This window comes from Trachemys scripta, chromosome 5 (assembly GCF_013100865.1).
Source record: "Trachemys scripta elegans isolate TJP31775 chromosome 5, CAS_Tse_1.0, whole genome shotgun sequence".
Taxonomy (NCBI): Eukaryota; Metazoa; Chordata; order Testudines; family Emydidae; genus Trachemys; species Trachemys scripta.
Genome location: NC_048302.1, coordinates 43,779,367 through 43,806,592, shown reverse-complemented (window position 1 = coordinate 43,806,592; position 27,226 = coordinate 43,779,367). Strand labels below are relative to the sequence as shown.

Here is a 27,226-nt window from a genome sequence, read left to right as displayed (position 1 = left end):
GATCCCATTTCTGTGCAAGTACATTTAGCAGTGATCAGCACTTTCCCTCCTCTGGTGGATAACCATATGATCTTCACTCATCCTGTCACAACTACATCTCTGAGAGTGCTCCTCAGATCCTTTCCACTATTGGTAAAGTTGGCACCTCAGTGGGACCTCAGTTTTGTCCTGTCGTCATTCACTAAACCTCCCTTTGAGCCTCTAGTCACTTGCTCTGTGGCCCATCTGTCTATGAAGGTGGCCTTTCATATAGCTATGATATCACCCAGAAGAGTCAATGAGCTGGGAGCGCTCATGGCGGACCTGCCATATGCGATCTTCTATAAGGAAAAGGTCTCATTACTCCCTCACCCCAGATTCATCTCTAAAGTAGTTTCTGAATTTCATGAGAATCAGGTAATCCACTTACCGTATTTTGTCCGAAACCACATGATTTGGGGGAGGAGAGAAGGCTCTCTGGATATACGAAGTATTTTGGCCTTTTATATACAGAGGACATTAGAAAGAAATGTAAACTATTCGTTTTCATAGCAGAGCAATAAAGGGGACAAGCTATATTGGCAGAGCTAAGTGGATGTTGGGTGCGCGCACACACACACGGTTTGAGGGCTCATTCCACCAAAGGGCAACACACACACACACACACACACACACACACATATGTAGGGCAGTTACTTGGAGCTCTTTGCATATCTTCGTGAAGCATTATGTTCTGGTCCCAGTCATCCATGGATTCAGCTGTGTGGACAGCAGTACTACGGTCTGCTATCACTTTTGTGTCCTGGCATCCACTTCCTGTTTGACTACTACTTGTTAATCTCTCACACATGGAATACGCAGTGGGACCATCACTCAAAGAAGATAGGAAGGTTACTTACCTGTAACTGGAGATTCTTTGAGATGTGTGGTTCCAGTCTGTATTCCACTACATTCCTTCCATCCTCTCTGCTGTGAATTATTTGGACTGTGGTGAAAATGGGAAACTGGAGGGGAATCTGCCTGCACCCCTTTCATTCTCTCAATTCAGAGCACACGTGTGGGTCAAAAGATACTACTTATTTAAAAAAAAATCCAGATTCAGGCACATGGTGCGCATACAGCTTGGGACCACCCATCTCAAAGCACCTCCGGTTACAGGTAAGTAACCTCCATTTTATGCAGCCCTGCATCTCCCACATTTCAGATATTTATGATCTATACCTCTCCTGTCTGCAGTTTCTGGAGGCAGCTCAAAGCTGCATCACAACCTGTGCTAGCCACACACCCTTCTCCTGCTTGCTGCCAGAACTTCTGCTGCCACAGTAGTAGTTTTCCTTGATCCCATCTTTTTCTTTTAGATTTGTTATTTTAGCTGTTTTCTGAGAAGCTAAAATGTTTTTGTTTTCAAGCCTCCTGGCCTCTTCCTGGTAAGTCCTGGGGCAACAAAGGACTGAAAATATAAGACAAGACCCTTTCTAGAACAAAAAGAGGGGTTAGTGGGTTACAGATTGTTGTAATAATACATTGAATTTATGGCTTATTACAAAATCTGTAACCCATTAACCCCCCTTTTTGTCCTATGACTCAAGAGGTGTTAAGGGGGCACTCTTCTTTGAATGGTCCCTTACAGTATGTGCTAACTACTTATGCTAAACAATCTGTTCCATCTTGCATTTGTCTGTGACGTTCGGAATATCTTTCCCAGACCTGAAGAAGAGCCCTCTCTGGCTCGAAAATTTCTCTCTCTTACCAATAGAAGTCAGTCCAGTAAAAAATATTACCTCATCCACCTTGTCTGTCCACGACAGGATGTCAGTCATTGGCCTGCAAGAAACTTAATAATAAAACATCTTTCCCTTTGAGCATTATTATGTTATGTGTTTTCCCATTGATGCCTCCTTTGAGGGCATCAGAAGATCCAAATGAGGATGTCTCACCTTCAGAAAGTGTTGCAAGACCCCATAGACCATAAGAGCAATGAAACATTGCACAGCAATTTCAAAACCTCAGCTATAGCTGTTCAGACTAAAGGTTTTTCATCTATTAAATAGATAAGACTACTTCATGGTAAACAAATGGTTCATCTTCTAGGGGTATGATCCCTGACTGGAGTGAAACATCTTGGGTCCTGTCTTAGTCAAACCCTTGATGTAATTTGTGATGAGTAATGGCTTCTAACTCGGTAGCTACAAGGATGTCATGTTACATCTGTGAATAGTCTTCACTCATTCTGTGCATCTAGATTTACCAGTGAGGATCTATTAGGGGAAACATTAAAGAATTTAGTAGCTGAGACTGCAGAGAAATCTCTGTCCTCTCTATCAAAGCCAGCACAGGAATCAGTTAGTTGCTACCAATGCCAAGGTTATCTAAGAAGGGACTGTTACTCTGGCAGGAGGAGAAAATCTGGAGCAGAAGTTTCCAATGAAACTTTTCCTCCAAACCAACAAAGTCCTTAGCATGACAAAGCCTTTTCCTACTGATTCACCTCTGGACCCAGAGTCTTTAGTGGCTAGTCGTAATCACAGCAAGGCATAGCTCACAGGCCGTGCAGCATGTAGTTCCATAACCCAGACATTGTATTGCCTCCAAGCGCATGACTTTGCAATGACATGAGGAAAAGTTCCACGATTCCCTTGACAAATACAATTTACCTTGGAGTGGAGATAGACACTGCGGTGTCTAAGATCTACCCATCATTAAGACATATTTCAGATGATCCAGGATCTGGTATCCATGCTGGACAAATGCATGAGGCCAACCATAGCTCAGTGTCTCTAGCTACTGGGCATTCAGGTCTCGTGCATATGGATCTCCACATGGGCAAGGTCACATGGTGTCTCCAGGCCTTTTTTCTGAGAGCGTGGGACCATTCTCTGGAGTGAATGTAAGACAGGGTAATGATTTCCAACCAGATGTTAGATTACCTAAAATGATGGATGGTCCCAGAGAACATCTGCAGGGGTCTTTCAATATGCCTTCCAGGCCTGCAAGTTCTCACAACAGATGCCAGTCTGAAGGGATCGGGAACACTTCTGGGACCCAGAAAAATGTAGGGTATCTGGAGTCTGGGAAAAGGAATCTCATCATCAAGCTCTTGGGCCTCACAGCTGACAAACTAGCTTTACTAAGGCTTGGTCTACACTAACCCCCCAAATCGAACTAAGGTACACAACTTCAGCTACGTGAATAACGTAGCTGAAGTTCGAAGTACCTTAGTTCGATCTTACCTCGGTCCACACGCGGCAGGCAGGCTCCCCCGTCGACTCCGCGGTACTCCTCTCGTCTAGCTGGAGTACTGCAGTCGACGGCGAGCACTTCCGGGTTCGACTTATCGCGTCTTGTCTGGACGCGATAAGTCGAACCCAGAAGTTCGATTGCCAGCCGCCGAACTAGCGGCTGGGTATAGACGTACCCTGAGATTCCAGACCTACCTAGAGAGCAACCAAGTCCTGGTCTAGCCAGACAACCACAATTGTGTACATAAGCAATAAGGAACAAGGAGCATAGTCCTTCATGCATAAGCAATGGAGACAATGGAACATGCAGACGTGACTCGCACTTCCCTAAAGGCGATATACACAAAAGAACCGAACCTAAAGGCAGACTGTTTTGACAATCACAAGAATTCAAAATAGCCAAAACTCTTCACCCGGGAAGCAAAACTCAGGCCCAGTGCTCTGTCTCACACATGGCCTCAAGGCCTGCTATATGTATTCCCACTCTTCTCTCTCCTAGGAAAGATGAACCAAAAGATAAGGCAAGAAGGATGACAGAACTCTGAACCGACCAAAGAGATACTGGTTCACTGATCTGATAACTGTTGCAGCTTCTAACAAAACCTGATATCTTTTTTTCCACCTCGACCCAGATAGTCTTCAACTGACAGCCTGCTATTGAAAGGGAAATGTTAATGACACTCGGCCTATCTTCCAAAATGATCCAGGCCTCTCCTGTCATCCAGAACAGTTTCAACACTGAAAATCTACTCATGTGGACCAAGTTCAGTGCCTGATGCCAAGAGTGCAACAAAAATGCAAATTCACAGGATCCTCAGGGTTCTTGGCAGAACCTTCAGGTATCCAGATTGCTCAGGGCTGTCAGAAGAGTCTTCCCTTAGTGGGTCCTACCACTGGTGTTGAAAGCCCTGACCACCCATCTCTTTGAGCTAGTGACTTCTTTCATTCTCTCCATGGCCACAGCACCTGACTGAGAAGCAGTGGCACACCTTAAATGTCAGATGAGCACTGAAAACTTATATCAAGTGTGTACAGTCCACAAGGAGATCAGGTTTCCTATTCAGTTCCTTTCATTCCTAAGTGCCAAGGGTTTAGAGTATCCAAACTATCCCTTTTTATCAGAGTATGCATCACTGAGGCATACAAGCCATCCAGTACACCTCTTCCAGAAGGAATCAAGGCATCTTCTACAAGATGCATGGCAACCTTATGGGTCAAAAGAGTGTGCACTTCCACTGCAGAGATCTGCAGAGCAGCCACATGATCATTGGCTAACACCTCTATCAAATACTATAAGGCGGACGTTCTGTCTCCATAGAGGCCTCCTTTGGCAGGAAGGTGCTGCAGGTAATGGTCCAGACATAACCTGGCTATTTGAGCAGTTCAGAAAAAGGGTCTTTCCTGTTTCTTATGTTCACTTTTCTGACTGCTCTACTCCTGTTCTCTGCTTGTTACTTCCCATGTGTATCAGAATTGTGAGAGACCCTAGGCTGAAGAATGGAAAATTTCTTATACAGTAATTTCCTTTCTGCTAGCAGCAGCATCTACCACAATTCTACCCGTCCTGGTTACCTTTACAGTCAAGGGTCAGCATTTTATTTGGATAGTTACCGCAGTGGCCTACTGTACATAATTAATTAGTTGGCACTGAAGTTACTGTTACTAAGCATTGGCTGAGTTTTTTTCACAGCTTTGGAATGAATCATCTGGCACAAAGCAGAAGGGGCAGTGGCTAGCACAGGCTGTACTGCAGCTTTGAACCTCCTCTGGAAACTGCAGATGTGGGGGAATAGCCCATACATATCAGAATTGTGAAAGATGCTGTGAGCAGAAAGGAAATTATCAGGTAAGAAATTTTCCAGTATTCCAGAAATACCAACTTTTATGAGATGTCTAAACTAAAATATTGACGTTAATGTAACTTGATTTGAAGTCTACTTTGTATAGAAAATTTGTACAATCAAAAATATAAAACAGGATTTCTGCTTTTATATGATGTTTGTGAGCTGGAAATTATTCAGAATCACAAGTGTATATAATTTCCTGTCTTGTAGATGGTAAATAGTTCCAATATTTGGCATTGACCAAATTCCTTTTGCTCAGTTTTCTCACTGCAATATATATGAAACGTACAGTTGTAATAAGATCTTTCACTTATACAGAATGAAAAATTAATGATGGAGCATCAAGAAAAAGTCAACAGACTTCAAAGGCGACTAACACAGGCAGAACAGAGGGCAGCTATAGCATCTCAACAGGTACAAAACTGTAATCAGAAAACAACCTTATTACAGCTGCATAACAAGAGGTCTTTGAATGTTACAAGAAAAAATGTTATTTTGGAATCTCCCTAGGGTAGAGGTAATTGTTTATTTTATTTATTTATTATACCTAGTAAAGTAGCTGATCTAACTTGGCAAAATGTGTCATTTCAGAACTAGAATATATATATATATATATAACCATACTCCAAGTTTTCTTCTGACCGTTATGAGGGAGTGGAATACTTCACTTGGACACATCACTGAAAATCCATGCTTTCATGTAATATGTTTGTGGAAATAAATTAAATGTGAACTCTGTTTATGTGGTTCTCATTATATTAATGAAAGCATGTGAGTTTTTAGTAATCCTTTGCAATAAAGGAAGGAGCCCACTTATTAAGTCTGTGCAAAACTGAATCAAGATCAGAATGAGGGAATAAACTATAAAGTTTAAATACCTATCACCACTGATTACACAGAACAGCTGATCCAGCCCCCTTGCAAATTGACCAGTAAGGCTGTATTCATTAGAAATGATGGCTTCATAGTAATAAAATGCAAATGTTGTACTAGCTCCCACAGACTGGCACCTGTAGAATCTCATTCTGATTCAGAAGACAAATATGTCTTCATTTCATAGCTATAGAACTCTGTCTAGGCTTTTTTAGGCAGTCAAAGCTAGTTTAAGACAGAGACAGTTGTGGGTCAGGAATTTCTAGGGCCCAAATTGTGTTCTATGTCTACTCAGTTCTATCATATACCCTCTTAATTTTAGCTTACAATTTTCAGTCTCCCTCCACAAAAGTAAATAATTTAAAAAGGAAGCTTGTGTTGCTGTGTGGGGAGGAGAGTGATTCTCCCTCACACAGTTCATAATTTTGGGGAGAAAACATAAGAACAGCCACATTGGGTCAAGCCAATGGTCCGTGTAGCCCAGTATCCTTTCTCTTACAGTAACCACTGCCAGATGCCTCAGAGTAAATGTACAGAGTAGGGCAATTATTGAGTAATCCATCCCATCATCCAGTCCCAGCTTCTGTCAGTTGGAGGTTAAGGGATACATGGTCAGGGCATGGGGTAGTGTCCCTGACCATCTTGGCTAATAGCCATTGATGGACCTATCTCCATGAACTTATCTAATTCTTTTTTAAACCCAATTATACTTTGTCTTTACAACATCCCATGGCAACAAGTTCAACATGTTGACTATGTGTTGTGTGAAGAAATATTTTCCTTTTTTTGTTTCAAACAGACTGCCTTTTAATTTAATAATTTAATTTAAGTTCTTGTGTTATGTGAAGGAATAAATAACACTTCCTTATTTACTTTCGCCATACCAATCATGATTTTTTAGATCTCTATCATATCCTCCCCCCTTAGTCATCTGTTTTCCAAGATGAACAGTCCTGTAATTCTAATCTCTCCTCATATAGAAGCTGTTCCATACCTCTAATCTTTTTTTTTTCTCTTCTCTGTACTTTTCCCCATTCTAATTTATCTTTTTTGAGATGGGGCAACCAGAACTGCATGAATGCAGTATTTAAGATATGGGTGTACCATGGATTTATGTAGTGGCATAATATTTTCAGTCTTATTTATCCCTTTCCTAATGGTTCCTAACCTTGTTAGCTTTTTTGACTGCTGCTGCATGTTGAACAGATGTTTATAGAGAACTATCCACAATGACTCCCAAGATCTCTGTCTTGAGTGGTAACAGCTAGTTTAGACCCTATCATTTTGTATGTATAGTTGGGATTATGTTTTCCAATATGCATTACTTCCCATTTATCAGCGTTGGATTTCATCTGCCATTTTGTTGCCAAGTTACCCAGTTTTGTGAGATCTCTTTGTAACTCTTCACAGTAAGCTTCGACTTATCTTGTATCACTTTGTATCATCTGCAAATTTTGGTACCTCACTGTTCACTCCCTTTTCCACCTCATTTATGAATATGTTGAACAATACAAGTCCCAGTAACAGTCTTTGGGGGACCCTGTTCTTTACTTCTCTCCATTGTGAAAACTAACCACTTATTCCTATACTTTCTTTCGTGTAGTTTAGCCATTTACTGATCTATGAGAGGGCCTTCCCTTTCATTCTATAACTACTTACTTTGCTTAAGAGCCATTGGTGAGGGATCTTGTCAAAGGCTTTCTGAAAGTCCAAGTATACTATAACAACTGGCTTACCCTTGTCCACGTGATTATTGATCCCTCTCAAAGAGTTGTAATAGATTGGTGCGGCATGATTTCTTTTTACAAAAGCCTTATTGACTCTTCCCCAACATATTTATCTATATGTCTGATGATTTGTTTTTTTCATAGTTTCAACTCATTTGCCTGTTACTGAGGTTAGGCTTAGTGGCCTATAATTGCCAGGATCACCTCTGGAACTTTTTAAAAAATCAATGTTATGTTAGCTATTAGCTCTCCTCCAGTCTTCTGGCAGAGAGGCTGATTTAAGTGATAGGTTACGTACCATTGTTAGTCGTTTTGTAATTTCAGATTTGAGTTCCTTTAGAACTCTTGGCTGAATACCATCTCGTCCTGGTAACTTATTACTGTTTAATTTATTAGCTTGTTCCAAAACCACCTCTACTGCCAGACCCCTCAATCTGGATCAATGCCTCAGATTTGTCACCTACACGTGAACTATTCTTTTTAGGTATCTCCCCTCTATCTTCTGCAATGAAGACTAATGTAAAGAATTCATTGTTTCTCCGCAACAGCCTCCTCTTCCTTGACTGCTTCTTTAGCACCTCAATTGTCCAGTGATTGCTCGGCAGACTTCCTTCTTCTGATGTACTTTAAAAATTTTTTGGCTGTTAGTTATTTTGTCTTTTGCTAGTTGCTTTTCAAATTCTTTCTTTGCCTGCCCTATTATATTTATACATTTGACTTGCCAGAATTTATGCTCCTATTTTCCTCACTAGAATTTGACTTCCAATTTGTAAAAGATGTCTTTTTGTCTCTAACTGAATCTTTTACTCTGCTGTTTGGCCACAGTGGCGCTTTTTTTTTTATCCTTTTATTGTTTTTTTGTGTGTTTTTTATAATTTTGAGTATACATTTTGTTTGAGTCTTTATTATGGTCTCCAATATATTATGGTCTCTATAAATAGTCTCCATGCAGTTTTCAGGCATTTCACCCTTGTGATTGTTCCTTTTAATTTCTATTTAACTAGTATCCCCTTTTTTGTGTAATCCCTTTTTGAAGTTAAATACTACTGTGGTGGATTTCTTTGGCATTTTCCCCCTACAAGGATGTTAATTTTAATTACATTATGGTCACTATTACTGAGCATTTTAGCTATATTCACCTCTTGGACTAGAGTCTGTGCTCCACTTAGGACTAAATCAAGAATTGCCTCTGTCCTTGTTGGGTCCAGGACAAGCTGCTCCAAGAAGCAATCATGATACATTTTGGACATAAATTACAAAGTCAGGAGGGCAGTTTTACAGCTTAAGAGTTTGATGTTGATCCAGCACCAGAATGCCCTCCATACACACACCTCCCTTCCAGTAATAACATTAACTACATTAGAATCACAAGGCAAAAATTACAGAGCTGTAAACAGTTAGCAGGAAATCAATCCTGCACATGGAACAGTTATACTATCCCTTCCTCATTAGCATTGTGCTCCCAAATTGAACTGTTTACTACACTTCAGTAGTCTTGAATGTTACTCCCTCTGGGGCTAGGTCTACACTACCCACCTGAATCGGCGGGTAGAAATCGACCTCTCGGGGATCGATTTATCACGTCCCGTCTGGACGTGACAATCGATCCCCGAATTGGCGCTCTTACTCCACCAGCGGAGGTGGGAGTAAGCGCCGTCGACAGAAAGCCGCAGAAGTCGATTTTGCCGCCGTCCTCACAGCGGGGTAAGTCAGCTGCGATACGTCGAATTCAGCTACGCTATTCACGTAGCTGAATTTGCGTATCTTAAATCGACTCCCCCCTGTAGTGTAGATGTACCCTAAGATTGTCTGGAGTGCAACCCTCTGGAGTGCATTAGTGGTTATTAGTGGGAAAGCAGTGGATGGAAAATAGCTAGATTTGTTAGGTCCAAGGATATTAGGAGAAGTGCAGTCTGACAGATGGGGATAATAAGCAGAAATGAACAATATGGAAAATACGTAGTTTTGCTTGTTTCAACTTTGCAGTGAGTGTCAAGAAGAAAGAAAACTCAAAACTTGAAACTCAAACAGCCCCACTGCAAATTATGTCCTGCATACAAATGTTGCAAATGTTTAATATGTCCTGTCCACCCTGTTTCAACATTAAAGATCCCACATACCTTTTCTTAAGATAGGAGTTTGGAGTAGGTGTTTGCCTGTGTAACCGTGACCCAAATTTCATCTGTCTATGGTTGTGCAGTTTGCTATGTGCCACTTGTTCCCTTAGCTGTTGCCCTCTACTGCAAAGGTTTGCATTTCAGTGATGCAGTATGTATAAGTAGCAGCATGTGTAGCAGTTTCGGGATGAAAGATACTATCTATAAAATGTAATATTTCTATTAAATAGCTAGTGATTGGTTTTTACGTAATAGTCTAATACCTATAAAAGAGGAGTGCAACACTGAAAAATCACCACTAAAATGCAGTCCTTTAGACAGACATGGCATTATTTTAAAATAATTTGAATTCTACATGTTTCATGCATTTTATTTTAGTACAGCACAACCTCTATTACCCAATCCTCAGTCATTCAAAACTCCTCTGTATGTGAAATAGGGTCACAGCCATGGGTATACATTGAGAATTCTTTCAAGTATGCAAAATCTCAGGTATCTGTTTATTCCGTCTCCTCCATGACATTTTGCTTATTAAGATTTCCATGGAATAGTGAAACTATTGACTGTTTGTTTTTAATTGCAGCTCAATGTGATTACTGTGCAGAGGAAAAAAGCTGCCTCCGTGGTGGATCTAGAAAATATTTAAAAAATATACTTTGTTCATTCACACCACTTAGGAATTGGAAAATCTGTCACAGGAACACGGTATTGGAGCATTAAAGTCTATAGTGCACAGCTAGACTTGTGTAATTTGCATAAACATTTTCCATTCTATTTGCACAAGAGGGGAAAAAAGCTGAATTGTGGCTCCTTCACAGTAAATACAGTGAGTCTGCAAAATAATACGATTTCAAATGTAGAATGAAGCCTACCTTCATCAATGTAAAATTACACAAATGTACTGTGCATAGTATGGTTTTTGTTTTTGTTTTACTTAATGGCAATCATGACAAAGTAGTATTAAAGAAATATATACCAATGTGCTGGCAATTATAAACACCTTTACTCTATATGTACAAATGATTTGTTTAATTACATTTTGTATGACATTTTCTTAATGTACATGTGCAATGTAATAAATTATGTACTTTCTAAACAGATTGTGTGCATGGGAAAGAATGGACTGCATCCTCTTTGGTGAATGAAACTGAGAAATTAGTTATGTCCTAAGTTTCAAATAGTGGGGGTGTATGGTAATTTTGCACATGGCTGCCCTGCCTTTCACTGTTTTGAGTACTCTATTCGTGGTTTTTTTTCAGTTTGTTTCCTCTGTGATGTCCATTGAAAAGAGTAAAATGTAGACACTAAACCGGTCTCTGGTACACTCAGGCTCTTCCAATTGTACTCTTACTGTAATTGCTACTTCACAGTTGTGCCTTACCTCTGTGATCAGCTCCTTTCCCTGGTATGCACGTGTATGGGAACCTGTGGCAACTGTTATTCCTAGCAGCACACTATACAACATCCTAGGTGAAGTCATATAGAAGAATTTGTAGTGATTATGCACCCCCCTTGACTCTTTCAGATCAAAATATTCATTTTAATTCCACAGAATAAGGGTTCAAGGACTTTCCTAAGATTACATTTTGTCCTTTTTGCTTTGAGGATGGCAAATTCTATGCAATTACTATAAAAAAGGCGTTTGAAGGAAAATTAGCATATTAGACTCTTAACTGTTTTCTCTTTAAGCATATATAACATTTGAAAATTCATCTGGCAGATCTTGAAAGTCCATCATTGTCTGAAGTAAGTGATTTTAATTTCTTGTGTGTTTATTTGAAGGTTTTCACAATACTGTACATTTCCTTCTCCCTTGCAGTATATTTACAATATAAAGGACAATGCAACTTAAAATTATTTGGACTGATAATTCACCCATGCTTACCTGAAAATTTCCTTTCTTTGAATAAGATGCATAGATTTTTACAATGGATCTTCAGCCTGCTTGCATCTTTAGGGGCAGAACCAGACAGTCAGTCGCTGGCAGGTAGGGGTCTCTCCTGCCCGCAAGGAGTCTGTCAGTTAAGACAACTTCCATAGCTAAGGATAAATCTCATTTAATAATCTAAGAAAAAAACTGTACTTAAGAAAGAATAACTACTGCTGTCTCCTACCGCGGAGCATACTTTTAAACAATCACTTCCTCAGTTTGATGTATCCCAGTGCCAAGCCCTATTTATAACAGAAAACTCTGCCAAGGGCGGGCTGGCTCTGTGAACCTGTTACTCAAAGTTGGTTTTCAAGTAAGCATGGATCCACTTTCCTGTTTCTCCTTATACCCTATTAGCCACCACATTATTCCAATTAATCTTTGTTCCCAAAAAATAGGCGAGGCTTGCAGCATGCCAGAAAGATCACTAAAAACCTAGACACTAAGCCAAAAGAGAGAGTGCATTTGAAAACCTGTGGTCCCTCACTGAGAGCACCTCACTTGCTGTCCGTCTCTTTGCATTTAAACAGGGAGCATGAGCACCTCAGCTGATCTCATACAGAGCTAGTTTTACTAAATATGCAAATTTTACAGTATCTTCTTTTAATCTTTTAACGCCTCTGCCCTTGTCATGTCACAGTGCTGCAGTTCATATACTTACTTCCTAAAAACCCATCTTCATACAAGAGAAAAGCTGCCTGTTTTCTCATATTTTATTTGCACTTTTATTTTATTGGCACAATCAGCAATAGATGGGAGTATAATTGAAAGAATGTCCTAAAATCAAAGGAATAGTTTATTTAATCAGAAACAAGCACTCTCTGGTTCTAGTAAATTAAAGATGGCTTATTGAAATGTTTACCATTTCCACAGATGATCAATAAATCCAAGCTAGAGAATGACTCACACTACCTGAGCCATTTCTCATCAGAGCAGAGGCTGGCGTGGGTCAAGAAGTGGTGATTTCTAACGCTCAGACTACAGGCTGTACATCATGAATCAGAGAGGTACAATTGCCCCTTCTGTGCACATTTTGCGTGAGGTTGTGTGCTGGTGATATATTGGAACTTATAAAATAGCTTACATTTAGGGAATATGCAGTTGAGGTATGAAGCTATAAAATAATAGAGGCAACTAATACAAACCAAAAAGGTCTGGGTTGATAGTGCTGTTCAAACTGCAAGCATCCCCAGCTTTCAGTTCAAAATGACCTGTTGATTATAGATCTTTTATTATTGAAGGAAATTAACACATATATTGACATCATAATTATAGGCTGTACTGCCTTATAAAGGGAATTGTCAAACAAGCTTTATAAGACCCTATTTTCAGTTGCTTTATAACCCTGCTAAACTTTTTGGAAAATTTCAGCCAAAACAATTAAGCCGTTTCCAAAAACAAGGCTGGGGCAGGGTATATTTTGCCGATATTAAGATTGTCAGGATTTGTTGTCTTTCAGAAGCTTTAGCACCCCCATGCAGGAAGTTGAAATTTAGTAGAGGGTAGCCTTTTTGTCAGACGTGTGCCTTCTGCCTGGCCCTTAAAAATCTGTCCAAATTTGACCAAGACATAAGACCGAACAAATCCTCAATTCATACATGCTCAGTAGAGACTTGCTAAAACAGTTCAATTTTCTGAAGATTCCATCTTCCCTAAGCATGATTTTCCCTGCAATTGCAATTTCTGGATGCCCTGGGCTGTGGTGGGTCCAGGCATTGGAGTTGAGAGAAGGTTCTAAATGCAGAGAATGGACCTGCTCTAGCGATTAAATGGTTGTGTTCTAGGGGAGGCTGTTGAACAGTCAGAAGGTATATAGACTCAGACTTGTGGGGCTGTAAAATTGCAGTTAAATGTTCAGGCTTGGGCTGGAACCCAGAGCTGTGGGACTGTTCACATGTCTACATCACAATTTTACAGCCCCACAGCCTGAGCCCCAGCCAACTGACTCAGGCCAGCCATGGCTGTTTAACTGCTATGTAGACATACCCTAATTGTTTTCTGGATGCCTGACTTAAAAAAAAAAAAAAAAATCAGACCTCGGGAGCTTATTAGTGCTGAGCACTAAATTGTTACTGAAGTCAATGGGAGCTTCTTCTTTGAACATATAAAGTGCTGTATAACAACACTAAGTACTCTGAAAAATGAGGTCTCTCACAGGGTACCCAAAATTAGTGGATAATTTTTACCTTAATTTCTCTCTGCCCTAGTTCTCCATTTACAAAGTGGGGATAATACCTCCATCTCACAGGGATGCTGTGAAAATAATAAATCATAGAATATCAGGATTGGAAGGGACCTCAGGAGTCTCATCTAGTCCAACCCCCTGCTCAAAGCAGGACCAATTCCCAACTAAATCATCCCAGCCAGGGCTTTGTCAAGCCTGACCTTAAAAACCTCTAAGGAAGGAGATTCCACCACCTCCCTAGGTAACCTATTCCAGTGCTTCACCACCCTCCTAGTGAAAAAGTTTTTCCTAATATCCAACCTAAACCTCCCACGCTGCAACTTGAGACCATTGCTCCTTGTTCTGTCATCTGGTACCACTGAGAACAGTCTAGATCCAGCCTCTTTGGAACCCCCTTTCACGTAGTTGAAAGCAGTTATCAAATCCCCCCTCATTCTTCTCTTCTGCAGACCAAACAATCCCAGTTCCATCAGCCTCTCTTCCTCCTCAAGTCATGTGCTCCAGCCCCCTAATCATTTTTGTTGCCCTCCGCTGGACTCTTTCCAATTTTTCCACATCCTTCTTGTAGTGTGGGGCCCAAAACTGGACACAGTATTCCAGATGAGGCCTCACCAATGCCGAATAGAGGGGAATGATCACGTCCCTCGATCTACTGGCAGTGCCCCTACTTATACAGCCCAAAATGCTGTTAGCCTTCTTGGCAACAAGGGCAACCTATACAACTGTTGATGCATATCCAGCTTCTCGTCCACTGTAATCCCTAGGTCCTTTTCTGCAGAACTGCTGCCTAGCCATTCGGTCCCTAGTCTAAAGCAGTGCATGGCATTCTTCCGTCCTAAGTGCAGGACTCTGCACTTGTCCTGGTTGAACCTCATCAGATTTCTTTTGGCCCAAGCCTCTAATTTGTTTGGGGCCCTCTGTATCCTATCCCTACCCTCCAGCGGATCTACCACTCCCTCCAGTTTAGTGTCATCTGCAAACTTGCTAAGGGTGCAGTCCACGCCATCCTCCAGATCATTAATGAAGATATTGAACAAAACCGGCCCCAGGACCGATCCTTGATACTGGCTGCCAACTAGACATGGAGCCATTGATCACTACCCATTGAGCCCAATGATCTAGCCAGCTTTCTAGCCACCTCATAGTCCATTCATCCAGCCCATACTTCTTAAACTTGCCGGCAAGAATACTGTGGGAGACCATATCAAAAGCTTTCCTAAAGTCAAGGAATAACACGTCCACTGCTTTCCCCTCGTCCACAGAGCCAGTTATCTCATCATAGAAGGCAATTAAGGCAGTCAGGCATGTATTCATCAGTGTATGTGAAACACAGATACTGTTCGCAATGAGCACCATGGGAAGGCCCAGGAGGAAATTAAGAGTTTGAATAGTGTGCAGTAAATAAGGCATGGGACCACACATTGAACAATGAATAGAATAAAATATTGAATAGCTGCTCATAAAGTAAACACCATCCAATCTGTGCACTGAATGAAGCAGAGGTTCTGGGGGGGAAATAGTACGTAACCCTGTAGTTAAAGACTGATTCTTAATGAATGTTCAGAAGGAGGGTGAATTAAGGTTATACAGGCAACCTGCTCTGGGGATTAAACTGTTGCGTTCTAGAGGAGGCTGTAGAACAATCAGGTATATAGTGAATTGGGCAGCGCATTGCAAGAAGAGAAAGGATGGTCTCATGGTTGTGTTGAAAGCTGCGCTGGGGAACTTAAGTCCTATGCCTGCCTATGCCACAGAGTTCTTGTGTGGTGCTGGGCAAATCACTTAAACCAGACAGATGGTTACAAAGAGTATGTCTACACTGCAATTAAACACCCCTGGCTAGCCTGTCTCAGCTGACTCAGGCCTGTGGCGCTCTAAAATTGCACAGGCATTCTTAATTCTGGCATTTCTTAACCTCTGAATGCTTGACTTTGCAACCTTAATGTGCTTTTAACATCATTTTGTATATAATAATAAAGGGCTAGTGCCACCTACTCTTTTTTAATGTCTTTTTGCAGATACTGAGCCAAATGAATATTTTGAAGTGCTGACCTAGTCTCTCTAATATAGCAGCCCTCATCTTCATTAGAGTGCAAACAAGCGTTATTGTAACCATTAAGGTGGCATTGTGAAACATTCCAGTTGGAGATGCAAAGTAAAGGTGAATGTGCAATTTTCTCTGTCCTATGAACATAGGTCTTAAAATACAGCCTTTATTTATGTGACCACTTACTATTTCCCAAATAATGCAATAGAATAAAAGTGATTTTCCCTACAATCTTAGTCTGTTTTGTGAATCTTTGGTTCCTGTAGTGTTATCCAAATTGAAACCATTTTTTACAATGCATACACATAGGCAGGCAGAGTTAAGGTTGCACAATATTAAACAGCTACTCTGACTGGTCTTGTATAAGACAATGATGAGGTCCCTGAGTTTACAATCTACTAAGATTCAAACTTAATGTTGCCTTAATGTATTAGAAGATAAGGGTTTTTCTGCACATTCATCCTTGGAATTTTTTGGTTAAAGTGGTGCCTCACCTACAGCTCGGAGACTATGTAGTTCCTTTTAAACTGCTGCACTTGTTTAAACGATATAGACTGTTGTGGCATCATAAGGCCATGTCTTACCTTTGGATGGTGGGCAGTTACTATTGCAATGAACAGCCTGTAACAAACCTGAAATGAGGAAGCCCGTTTCCACATACAGTACGTATGATGCTGTTGGGTTGCATAAATGATTTGGTGAACTTGCCACTGTACCAGTAAGAGATCGTGGATATGTAACATTCCACATATAGATACATTCAGAGGTACACTTGTAAAATGTAAAAAACTAGGCCTCTTTCTGTTTATAACAAACCTACGTTTCTGCATTCTGTCGATTTTTGGCTATTTTAACCAAACTGCCAAACTTCTATTTGCCTTTCACTTGTTCCGTAAGACAAACTAAGATGATTTAAAGTTCAAAGTGCAGTTTTGGTCAGCAAGAATAGCAAAGTGACTAAAAAAAAAAATACTTGCCAGATTCGCTTCTAAGTTTATACTTCGTCTTAGCGACTTACTGTAGGGGAGTATGTGAGCCCTTTACTAACACTGCTGAACAAATAATAACAGGTAGATCAACTGATTCAAGAAATTATTCACCAATATGAATAAAGGCGGGGTCATACTCTGACCTTTAATAATTAAAATAATGTTTTACTACTGTTGGCACTCCAGAACCAATACAGGGAAGAATGAGCTATATCTTGGTTTTGTGTGCACCTCAGCCGCCTTCCAGTTTCAAAAACTTCGACTACTAATGCTACGAGTAAGAAAGAAAATATGGCAAGCACTGAGTAAGTATTATAGTCATATCACTCTAGACATATGTAATAGCATTTTGTTACTGGTAAGCTCTATATATATATATATATATATATATATATATATATATAAAACTGAGCACCAAACGTGACAATTGTTGGTCACAGTGGTCCCAATCCTGCAAACACATGATGCTTAACTTAAAGCACAATGAGACAGCCTATATACTTAAAGTTAAGCATGTGCGTATGTGCAGGATGTTTATTTTAACTTTGCTTAGATATCATGGCAATGAATGCAGTATATAAACCTGGACAGAATGGTCAGAAGTGGAGATTTTAAAATTGAACACTGCCAGTCTATTGCAAAATGTACAGCATTTATTCACATACAGACAAAAAGGCACAATTCTACTAAATATTTTAACAAAAAAATACAGCTGTCTTCAACTAGATCTTTATAAATACGTCAGAAAAGGGGGGAAATAAATACAGGATTGGGCCAAGTAATATAAAATAGTCATCTCTACATATACTTTTTATCTCTGATTCTATCGGTTTCTCTTCATGCACCTTTTTTTTTTTAATTTTAGCTGAATGAACACCAAAGCTAGGCACATAGTGAAAAATCTTCTGTACAAGATTTTACAAATGTAATGACATTTTTTTTTCAAATTTTTAAAATAATTAAGACTTGCACACATGACACAAATAAACCCTTCATTTAGATTTGTGTGTGTTTATACCCTAACAAATGGCATTCCAGGCAACTTTACAAAAGTTTAACTAGCCTACATTTTGACATAATACACCAATCATAATCAAAAAGATTGCTTGGTCAATCTGCACAAGGAAAGGTAAAGCTTAAAAAAAAAAAAAAGAATGAATGATTCCATACCAATAAAACACAAGGGGTGGGTTTAGGTTGTTACTGCTATACGTATGACTCCTCTGTTGCTGAGCGCTAAGCCTGGCATGAAACTAACTTTTACAGCTGGTCATACTGCAATTAGCTTGCCTTGTAGCTTTTTTGTAATTAGGAGTTTGGGAAAAGCGTTTTATTTGGTTCAGCATAACGTGGAACATTAGAAAGCTTATTAACCTAAATGTGTGGGGAGTAAAACAGATAAGGCATTATTTCTGCACAATGCTAGCATTCATAATAGTGCAAATGAATCAGGTACCTCTTTCAAACTGATGTGAGGTTAAATGTTTGCTTAGAATCAAATTTAATTTTTTTTTCCTTCTATGGCTTGACAAACAATTCCCTATATCACAACCTCCTTACAGTAATAAACTTAGCCCTCATCTAGAAATGTTGCTGAAGTTGAAAGTGAAATCAACTGTACTTCCCTCTTTTCCCATAGCCAATAAAAATTTTCTTCTTTTTAATCAAACAAGAACTTCAATATTTTAAGTCATGGCAAGAGTGAATCTCTGTATGACTCAGATCCACCATTCCTTCTTTGTTATGTGCAACAACCAGTTAATCTGACCAGCAAAGTCATGAGATGAATCTGGTTTCTCAGGAGCAGCAAGGTTTAACAAAGTATCGTTTCAATACAAACATTTCCCCTTCCCAAGATTATTCCATTAAGTGTCAAAAGGTTGTCTCACTTTAGTTTAAAAAGTAGAACTAATGATAGGGAAGCATTTGTTTGAAGTTTTTAATTATCTGATAACTTGCATAGCAAGATGGAATGTCAATAAGCCTATTTTGTCAACTGAATCCGCTGGAAGACTTAAAGTTAACAGCAAAGTTCTAATGTTTCTTTATTCTTTCCCTGCCCCAATGAGAAGGGGTTAAATGTTAAAATGTATTATATAACTGAATACTGATAGCAGTAGGTTGGGGGAAAGAAAAAGGGATTCTTCCATCTGCCCATATTTCTAAACGCATTGCTGCTTAAACTTTCTTTCAACTGTTTTGTGCCTGCCTTACACTGATGCAGAATTCAAAAAATTTCAGGCTCTTATAACATCCATTGTTATGATACATATGCACTCTATTCAGTGCACAAACAAAATAGTCTCTCTATGTACTGTTAATGTTATTGCTGATAGCTTACTCACTAGTTATTGCCATTCGCAGTTATTTTTAAAAGTTATGTAATCACACTGTGAGCTCCCTCTCTCATCAATTCTAGTCCAGAACAGAATGAAATCACTTTATCTTGGTCTGAATGTAAAGAGCTATTCACAACTTATTGCCTTTCCTTTTTATTCTATTTAAAAATATATATGCATGTGTGTGTGTATATATATATATATTTGTCCTTCTTTAAAGTAACGCTTTAGTGTCAGATGCTTGGATATCCCAGTACATACCATTAGTGCATAAGTGGCTGGCATTGGGAAATCCTGCTGACTAGTGCCTTCAAGTTAGTCATACCCACTTGAATTGTCATCATATTCCTGGAGGGCAGGTGATTGGATAATGCTAAAGCTGCTTTGTGGATTGTTCCACAGAATGCAGTAGATCCTAAATTTGTCCCTTTCTCAGAACTGGATGAACTATCTTCTTTCCCGAGAACTGAAGAGCTTAGGAGTATGGCTCTGTGCTGAGACTGGGTCTTTTCATGTTGTTACTGTTATATCACTAGGCAGCTGCAGCTCTAACCTGTCCCCTTCATTTTTCTCCAATAATTGTGATTAAAACTGACTACCTGTTGGATGTATTTACATGTAAACTCTCTGGAGTTATGGAAGATTTAGAGCTGCCATGTATACTGAACTCACATACAACAAAAACATTCTGCAGGCAAATATGACTTGAAGACTTGCCACAGTCTAAGGAAAGTGAGTATTTGTAATGGGCTTAGTAATGCTGGATGGTTAAATAACCATATTTAATATAGTACACACTAGTTAATTTAACAGCTTGTGCTTTTGGGGAGAGGGAAAAATTCTTCTCAGTGCTGTTTTGCTAAAGGGAGACAGATGCAACCTCCCCTTCCCCCCACGTGTTTAACGAATTCTTTTAGTGTTCCACCAAAGATTCCATTTTAATAGTGATGTCATCTTATTTCCTCAAGAAAGTTGCAAATAAAAAAGGTTCAAACTTCTCACAGAAATAGATTATAAGGACTCAGGGACGGGGCAAAATCATAGTCTTAAGTGCACGTAAACATGTTTATACAGCTCAGGGGTAACTGGTTCTCTCTTTGTCAATCGGTAGCCATGTCTAAAACCCCATCCTCCCCTCCTCACACCGATAAATAAAGCAGAGTGGGTTTGCAGCAGTGCCTCTATTGACCATGGTGCTTGAAGATGTGTCTTACTGTCCAGTCAGGAAGCGAGGATACTTCTCCTAATAATGTCTGTCCTCCTGTTGATAGTGCTGTTTGGACTAAGCCTTTGCTGTCTGCATTTTTTCTCAGCCACCTCAGATTCTGAGTCACTCATTTCAGCATCAGGAGCATACCCATCATTCTCCCTGTCTGTCTTTAGTTTGCTTTTTGCCCTGTCTTTAGGCAAAACTCTGCCCATGCCCAAGTATGGATAGTTAGAGTTCTGGTGGCAGGTCTCCTCCTGGATCTCTCCCTGGTGTTGTCTCTCCCCCTTCTTTGGAATTCGGAATCCGCCCCAGTTTTTCACTGGGCTTGTAGGTGTAGTAGGCACTTTAACCGCAGGCCGGTTATAGTTTATTTTGATGAGGGATCCATTGCATTTAGGCACTATATCCCTCCGTGTGCCAGGTGCTGACCTACCACCTGGATGGTTCACAGACCTTTTGTTTTCTGATTGCCTCTGAGAGACTTCTGTGGATGTCAGTGGCTTGTGGCTGTGCTTGGAAGGCTTTTCCTTCAGTTCTGCCTTGATTACCTCGTAAGGGGAACGATTGTCTCTTCTTTTCCTGTGGTCTGGCATAACTATCCCATTTCTCTGTTGTGCTGATACAATGCGTGCTTCTGCAAAGGCCTTTTCAAAATTTAAAAAGCTACCTGGAGTCACACCACCTTCCCTTCGGCTGGGTTGTTTAAGCAGGGATTTTCTGTCACTCCCAGAGCTGTTCCTTACTCTGTCTCCCTTGTGTGATTTTTTCAATGTGTGTGTCAGAGAAGTGCCCATTTGCTTCCTGAAGAAAGCAGAATGCCACTTCAAATCCTCTATTTTGGGAGCATCAGGACCCAAAGGTGGACTGTTGAACAACACCATGTTTTCTACTGAGGAGGAAGAAGGCACACCTAAAAGCAACACAGAGAAATTACTTCACAGTTCAGGCAAAGCAAATCACTTCCCTGATATAACAACTGCTGCTTTTTACCCCCTAAATTTCCTCTTAGGGATTTTTCTTTCCTGCCTCCAACTTGTTTTAATTATGCTGGAGCGTGACCAGCATTTAATGGCTTTCATAACATCCAACATCTGACACTGATCAGCCTTCAGTAACTCTTAATTACTGTAGATCTGATTATATTTAGATGCAATTTCCATATCGCTGTAGATATTATAGCTAATGTGTATCTCAGATTTTAAGGCCAGAAGGGGCCATTGTGATGGTCTAGTCTGATCTCCTGCATAACACATAAAGTCCAATAGCTGTGTTTGCACTAGAACACATCTTCTAGACAAATATCCAATCTTGATTAAACTCTTTGGAAAAAAGCATCTTCACTTAAATGGACAAACTACCCCATATGTCATCATGCATGATTCTACTAGCTGATTGTGCAGCTGACTAATGATTTAAATCCTTAAGGATAATCTAGTTAACCTTTTCAATGTAGCATTTTCCTGCTGGAGAAGCAACTATTTTCAGTGAGCAGTAAATCAGTGGGAATGATTTTTTTAACATCAGTTTGCTGACCCATCAGAATTCATGCCTTTAAAACCACAGACTCATTCAGAAGGACTGTTAGTCAAAAACTGAATTGAGTCTCTCTCTATGAGTCACTTTTGGAGTAGTAGAAATGTGCTTTTCATTTGACAGATCACAGCAACATGCTTGGTTTTAAGCAGAATGTGCTGAAATGTAGACCTTTCAATTGATTTTAATAGAAAACAACAGATTCACAATGCTTCCAGATTGGGTCCAAAAGATGAGTTCATCTTCATAGTGTTTTACAAAGGGTTTAATCCGGGAAGGATAGAAAGTCAAACATTTGACAGGCAAATGAACAGGGATGTGATTTTTTTCTTATTTATGCATTATTATTTTTTTGTTGAAGAAGGAATACAAGTACATTTGGAAAACACCATGACAAGCAGAGTTATAACTGTCCTTTCTTAATCTAAACTTGGCAATGCAGAAAATAATCCATAATATCCAAGGAAAACCAAGATTAAATCAAATGAAAATCTGTTTAAGAACTGATTTTTACTAATAACTCTATAACATCTTTAAAGGGACTCTGTCAACCTGAAATTTAATGGATTTTTAAAAAATTGACTACAGCTACTGCTGGATCCATATTGCCAATATTTGTGGTTTTATCCAGACACTTTTCTTCTGTTTTTAAAAATGTTTTCTCTCCCCTGCTTGAGACTAGTATAAACAACATGAGAAAATACTAAACCTACAACTGGAGTGAGCGGAAAAGTGAAGCTGACTCCACAGAAAGTGCTGTCAAAAATACAAAGAAAACAAACTGGGACAAAACCATAGATCCAAGTTACAGTGATCTTATTTGTAGCTATAATCGGTCAAACATTTTCAGAGAAGTGTGATTTCAGCATTAACTATACTGCATAAAGGTTCTGCACCCACCCAAGCCAATGGGCTTCAACCATGACCTGAAAATAACTCCTCTAGGAACAAGGGGAGTTCTTTCTTCATGCCCATTCAGTCCTGGGCCTTTCTGATAAGTGTGCCTGTCAGCTCTGGGGACATCCATCCACTATGAAATGGACTGAGACCACCAAACAGCTATTATTACTATTAAATGTTTATAAGGCAGCAGCTCCTAAACGCCACAACCAGGTTGGGCCTCATTGTGCTGGGTGCTAAACAAACATATAATAGGTGACAGTCCCTAACCACAAAACTACCAATAGTGGGAAAAAATTGAATTTAGGAAGGTTTTGAAGCAGTGAGCTAAAGCCGAAGTCTCTTCATCCCATTTCCAATCCCTTGCGCCACTGAGTCCCACAGGGTTGGCTGGTTAATTCAGGCCCACTTACTTATCTATTTCTATGGCTTCTCATGTGACCATCCTTAATATGTTGTAACTGAAAATTTAAAATATACTGGCTCTTGGTTCATTAGGGGGTTCTTCCTCTAACTTCCTGTTGCAAAGTGAACTAAACAAGAATATAAGGAAGGGTGAGTGTCAAAACAGTAAGTAGACCTTAGCCCAGGGGTCTCAAAGTCCCGGCCTGCGGGCCATCTGTGGCCCGAGAACCACCCCACTGTGGCCCGCAGAGGAAAGTCCCATGCAGCCATGCGGCCGGCTCTGTCCTCTGAAGGTGCCGCCCCCCACCCCCACAGCTCCCATTGGCTGGGGGACAGGGACCGAGATACTATCACTAGTTGCCGAGCAGTCAACCATGAGGCAGCATGATTAGTTGCCTGGCAAAGTCAGCCATGGAGGCAGCATCACTTTTTTCCACAATGAATATAAAAAAGTCAAAATACCGAACACAACTATCTGATGCACACCTTGCTGCAATCCTGAAGGTTTCAACTGCTCAGTAACTGAGGCCAAACATCAACAAACTGACAGAACTGAAGCATTGCCAGATGTCTGGCCAACACTAAAAACTCTCTGGCAGGCAAAGAATTATATAAAGTTGTATGACAGTTTTATTATTTCTAAGAAATTCAAAATAAAAAATACAAGATAAATGTTTTCTTTTCTGAACACCATCTTCAGTGACATTATTGGCCCACTGGGAGGATTTGAGGACTGGCACTGACCCTAAAGTAAATTGAGTTTGAGACCCTTGCCTTAGCCAAACCATTCTGTTCCTCTGCTTGCCATCCTCTGCTTGGATGTGATAATGAAGTCTGTGAAACATACCTGAAACTCGTTCTTGATCCATAAGTTTTGTGTAGAGATTGAATATCTGTTCCTGGACTTTGCAAACAGATCGCTTAATCTTCTCCCTTCGGGTCACCATGTAAGTCAGATTCCGAACCTAGAAAATGCAAATAATATTGTCACTGAGCTTCATGATAGTAAAACTATAAACTGATCAGAACCCAGTCTGTCTTTTGCTCCTTAGCTAACAAGTTGTAGAGGCAATGTAACACTCCTAAGTGTCCTCCTCTACCATATCTGATGCTCACAGAATCATTGAACCCTCGCTGCATAGAGAGAAGGAAGCCACAACATGAGGTCTTTGAACTTGGAGGTGGAAGTAAAAGGAGAAATAAGGAGGGATCTTTGAGGACCATACCCACATCTCTCTGCTATTGGATACATATACATACACACACCTTTTTAATTATGCTTAATAGCTTATAGGGTCAAAATTTGGGTTGTTGTAAGAGTCTTCATGAACCTTCCATTTTAGTCTCATTTGGGTCAATTAATATATGCAGTAGGGCTCCTATGTATGCCACTGTATGACAGACAGCATGACTGTTGAAAGAACTGGAAGTGAAACCAAATTATTAATTGTTCACTAGGTTCTGTATAGAACAGTTACTTACCCTACAGTAACTGATTCTTCAAGATGTTATGGTCAGGGTGGATCCCACTATAAGAGCACATGTACTTCATGCATGTGAGAGTGAATTTTTCCCCCCACTAGCACTGTCCAACAGGGTTGTGCATGCACTCTGTACTTCCTTGTGTGTTTGTCCATGCAAGAACATAGAATGAGGTTGCCTATGACCCTCCCTCATTTCCCTCACAATTCAAAGCCTGTGATAGCTGGGGACTGAGAAGAGTGAGGATGGAGGACAGAGTGTAGGATCCACACTGACTATAACAGCTCAAAGAACCACAATTACTGTAGAGTAAATAGCTATTGTTCTTTGAGCTGTTGTAGTCAGTGTGGATCCCACTATAGATTACTGGCAAGCAGTATCCTCCAAGGATGGTGTGAGTGACAAACTTCAGCTGCAGTCAATCAAACAGCGACTGTAGTACTGCTCTCCTGAACTTGGCATCTGATTTGGCTGCCATGTCAAGTGCAATGTTTTACAAGACAGTAGATCACTCTATATAGCTACCTAGCAGATCTGAGATTGAAGCAGACAGACGATACAGCCTGTGACCTAGTGAAATTTTCACTGACTTTCGGAGGGAGACACTAACCAGCCATCTGATAGCAGGTGGAAATGCACTGTGATATCCAGTTAGTGAGTCTCTGTGATGAGATGGCTTGCGCCAGATATTGCCACAATGAGATGGTTGTTGAGTGCAGTTTTGAGAAGCTAACTGGTAAAGTGTTGGATTAATTCAGGCGGAATTCCAAGACCACCTGAGGGATGAAATTGAGGTGTGGTTTCATCACCACTTTCTCCCCTTGGAAAGAACTATAAGATGGCCCAAGCACAAGAGCTTGGAACTCACTGACTCTCTGTGCTGATATAATGGCCACAGGGACTGACTGATAGTAAGGTGGTATATTGAGCACTCAGACAGTGGTTCAAAAGGAAATCTTTGAAAAGGAGTCTTGACAAGCTGAGGCCTGTAGGATTAGCCCATAGGTCTCTCGGCAGTATCAACTGCAGACCTTAGAGGGAAAAGTTCCCTGCTCTATGACAGGGAGAATGTATGCTCTGGCGATGGTGAAGAGTAGATTTCCTGTTGGGGCAGCACCAGCGTGTAAGGTGCTTTCAGTATCAGAATCTGTGTTGGTGCTGGTATATGTCTTGGCATGGACCTGGTTCTGCTTGAGTTTCATCCCAAGTTCGGGGTCAATGTTAGTGCTGGCAGAATCTTTTGCATCACAGTCTGTTCATCCTCTTCATCCTTGATGCTGTGAGGACTTGAAAGACTTTCTCTGGTGGGTTTGCTGTGGTTGTCCTTATCGGAGGACGCTATGCTTCTTCTTGAGCTTCTGCCTGAGTGTCCAGAGCATTCCCTTTCAGTGCTCAACTTCTGAGATGGTGGTACCAGCTTCCATATTAAAGCAAGTCAGTTTTGGTGCCAATGTCGGTGCCAGGTTTTGACTTGGCACTGTGTTCTCCACAGTGGTCTTAGCCATTGCTTGTCTACTCAATGGAGTAGATGATGCTGGATTGTCCATTAAATTAGATTCTGGAGCTTTTCTCCCTTGGGTTTGATTAGATATTCCATGGACTGTTGCAGAAGGTGGAGTTTTAGCCTTCCAACTTGTGACTTTTGAGTCCTCACAGAGAAGGGGATAAACATATTGTCATGTGTTTGAAATGTGTGATTTGTCCAGACAGAAGGCATGCCTATTGTATTCTTCCTTCAGGGAGAAACAGTCTATCACAGAATGGACAAGACTTGAAGCCCCCGTGTCTTGAGTCTGCCATTAGAAAAACCCTGGACAAAAGGGTCTGACCAGAGAAGTTCAGTGCAGACAATTAGTGGTCAGTTCATGTTGGTCAAAACAGAAGACCAGATATGGTTCTAATGATTCGCAGAAGGTTTGGCAGAAGTTTAGTCCAAGCTAAGTACTAGTGGATCAGACGCTTGCTAGGTTTGAGCTCACTGCCATGGACAATAAAAGGGATCTGAGGGAGGCTGAGAGAGCATAAGGTGGCACGCACTGCACCGAAAGACACTGCTAGTCAAAAGAAAATTTGATCACGCATGCATGAGTGCCTACAGTGGGAGCCACACAGACACGTTTTCTGAAATATAAAAAAAAAATAAAAAAAAAAAAATTATTTCTGTGGTAGAGGGTTTTTTCTTGATTTTGTTGCTGATTGGGACAGTCACACAAAAATATCACAATAGAGAAACTCCCCATTAGGCTCTAGCCTAATTTTTAGGCCTGATGTAGACCCTGAACCTGAGTCTGTGCCATTGTCACCAAACGGTGGGATTGGCTCTCCTCTTCCTGCCATGAGGTTGGCATGGTAGCAGCTGTATGCCCTGTGCCTGCTGTCCACTACCCCATGCTGCAAAACAAGAGGCACACACTCCACAGTGCACAG

The 27,226-nt window shown here is 40.5% G+C and overlaps 2 protein-coding genes across 10 annotated transcripts in view; one reads left to right on the top strand and one right to left on the bottom strand.

Annotated features, from left to right (window-relative positions):
• The window catches only part of SCLT1 (sodium channel and clathrin linker 1), a 128,471-nt gene extending 111,239 nt beyond the window's left edge, over positions 1–17,232 (top strand). Inside the window, exons 21-24 of one of the 5 annotated variants that reach the window (XR_004645945.1) lie at positions 5,381–5,476; positions 10,363–10,484; positions 12,583–12,716; positions 17,117–17,232. Coding sequence is in view for 2 of the 5 variants with exons in the window: in XM_034772425.1 (XP_034628316.1) it covers positions 5,381–5,572 (192 nt within the window). In the remaining 3 variants the exon portion in view is untranslated. The other 4 variants (XR_004645944.1, XR_004645947.1, XM_034772425.1 and 1 more) reach the window with 4 other exon arrangements.
• Positions 17,233–17,560: 328 nt separating this feature from the next.
• JADE1 (jade family PHD finger 1) overlaps positions 17,561–27,226 on the bottom strand; it is a 63,353-nt gene continuing 53,687 nt past the window's right edge. For all 5 annotated transcript variants that reach the window (XM_034771122.1, XM_034771124.1, XM_034771123.1 and 2 more), the window contains 2 exons: positions 24,165–24,282; positions 17,561–21,389 (listed from right to left, as the gene is read on the bottom strand). In XM_034771122.1, the coding sequence (XP_034627013.1) occupies positions 20,491–21,389; positions 24,165–24,282 (1,017 nt within the window). In that variant the 3' untranslated portion in view covers positions 17,561–20,490. The remainder of the gene's footprint in view (positions 21,390–24,164; positions 24,283–27,226) is intronic.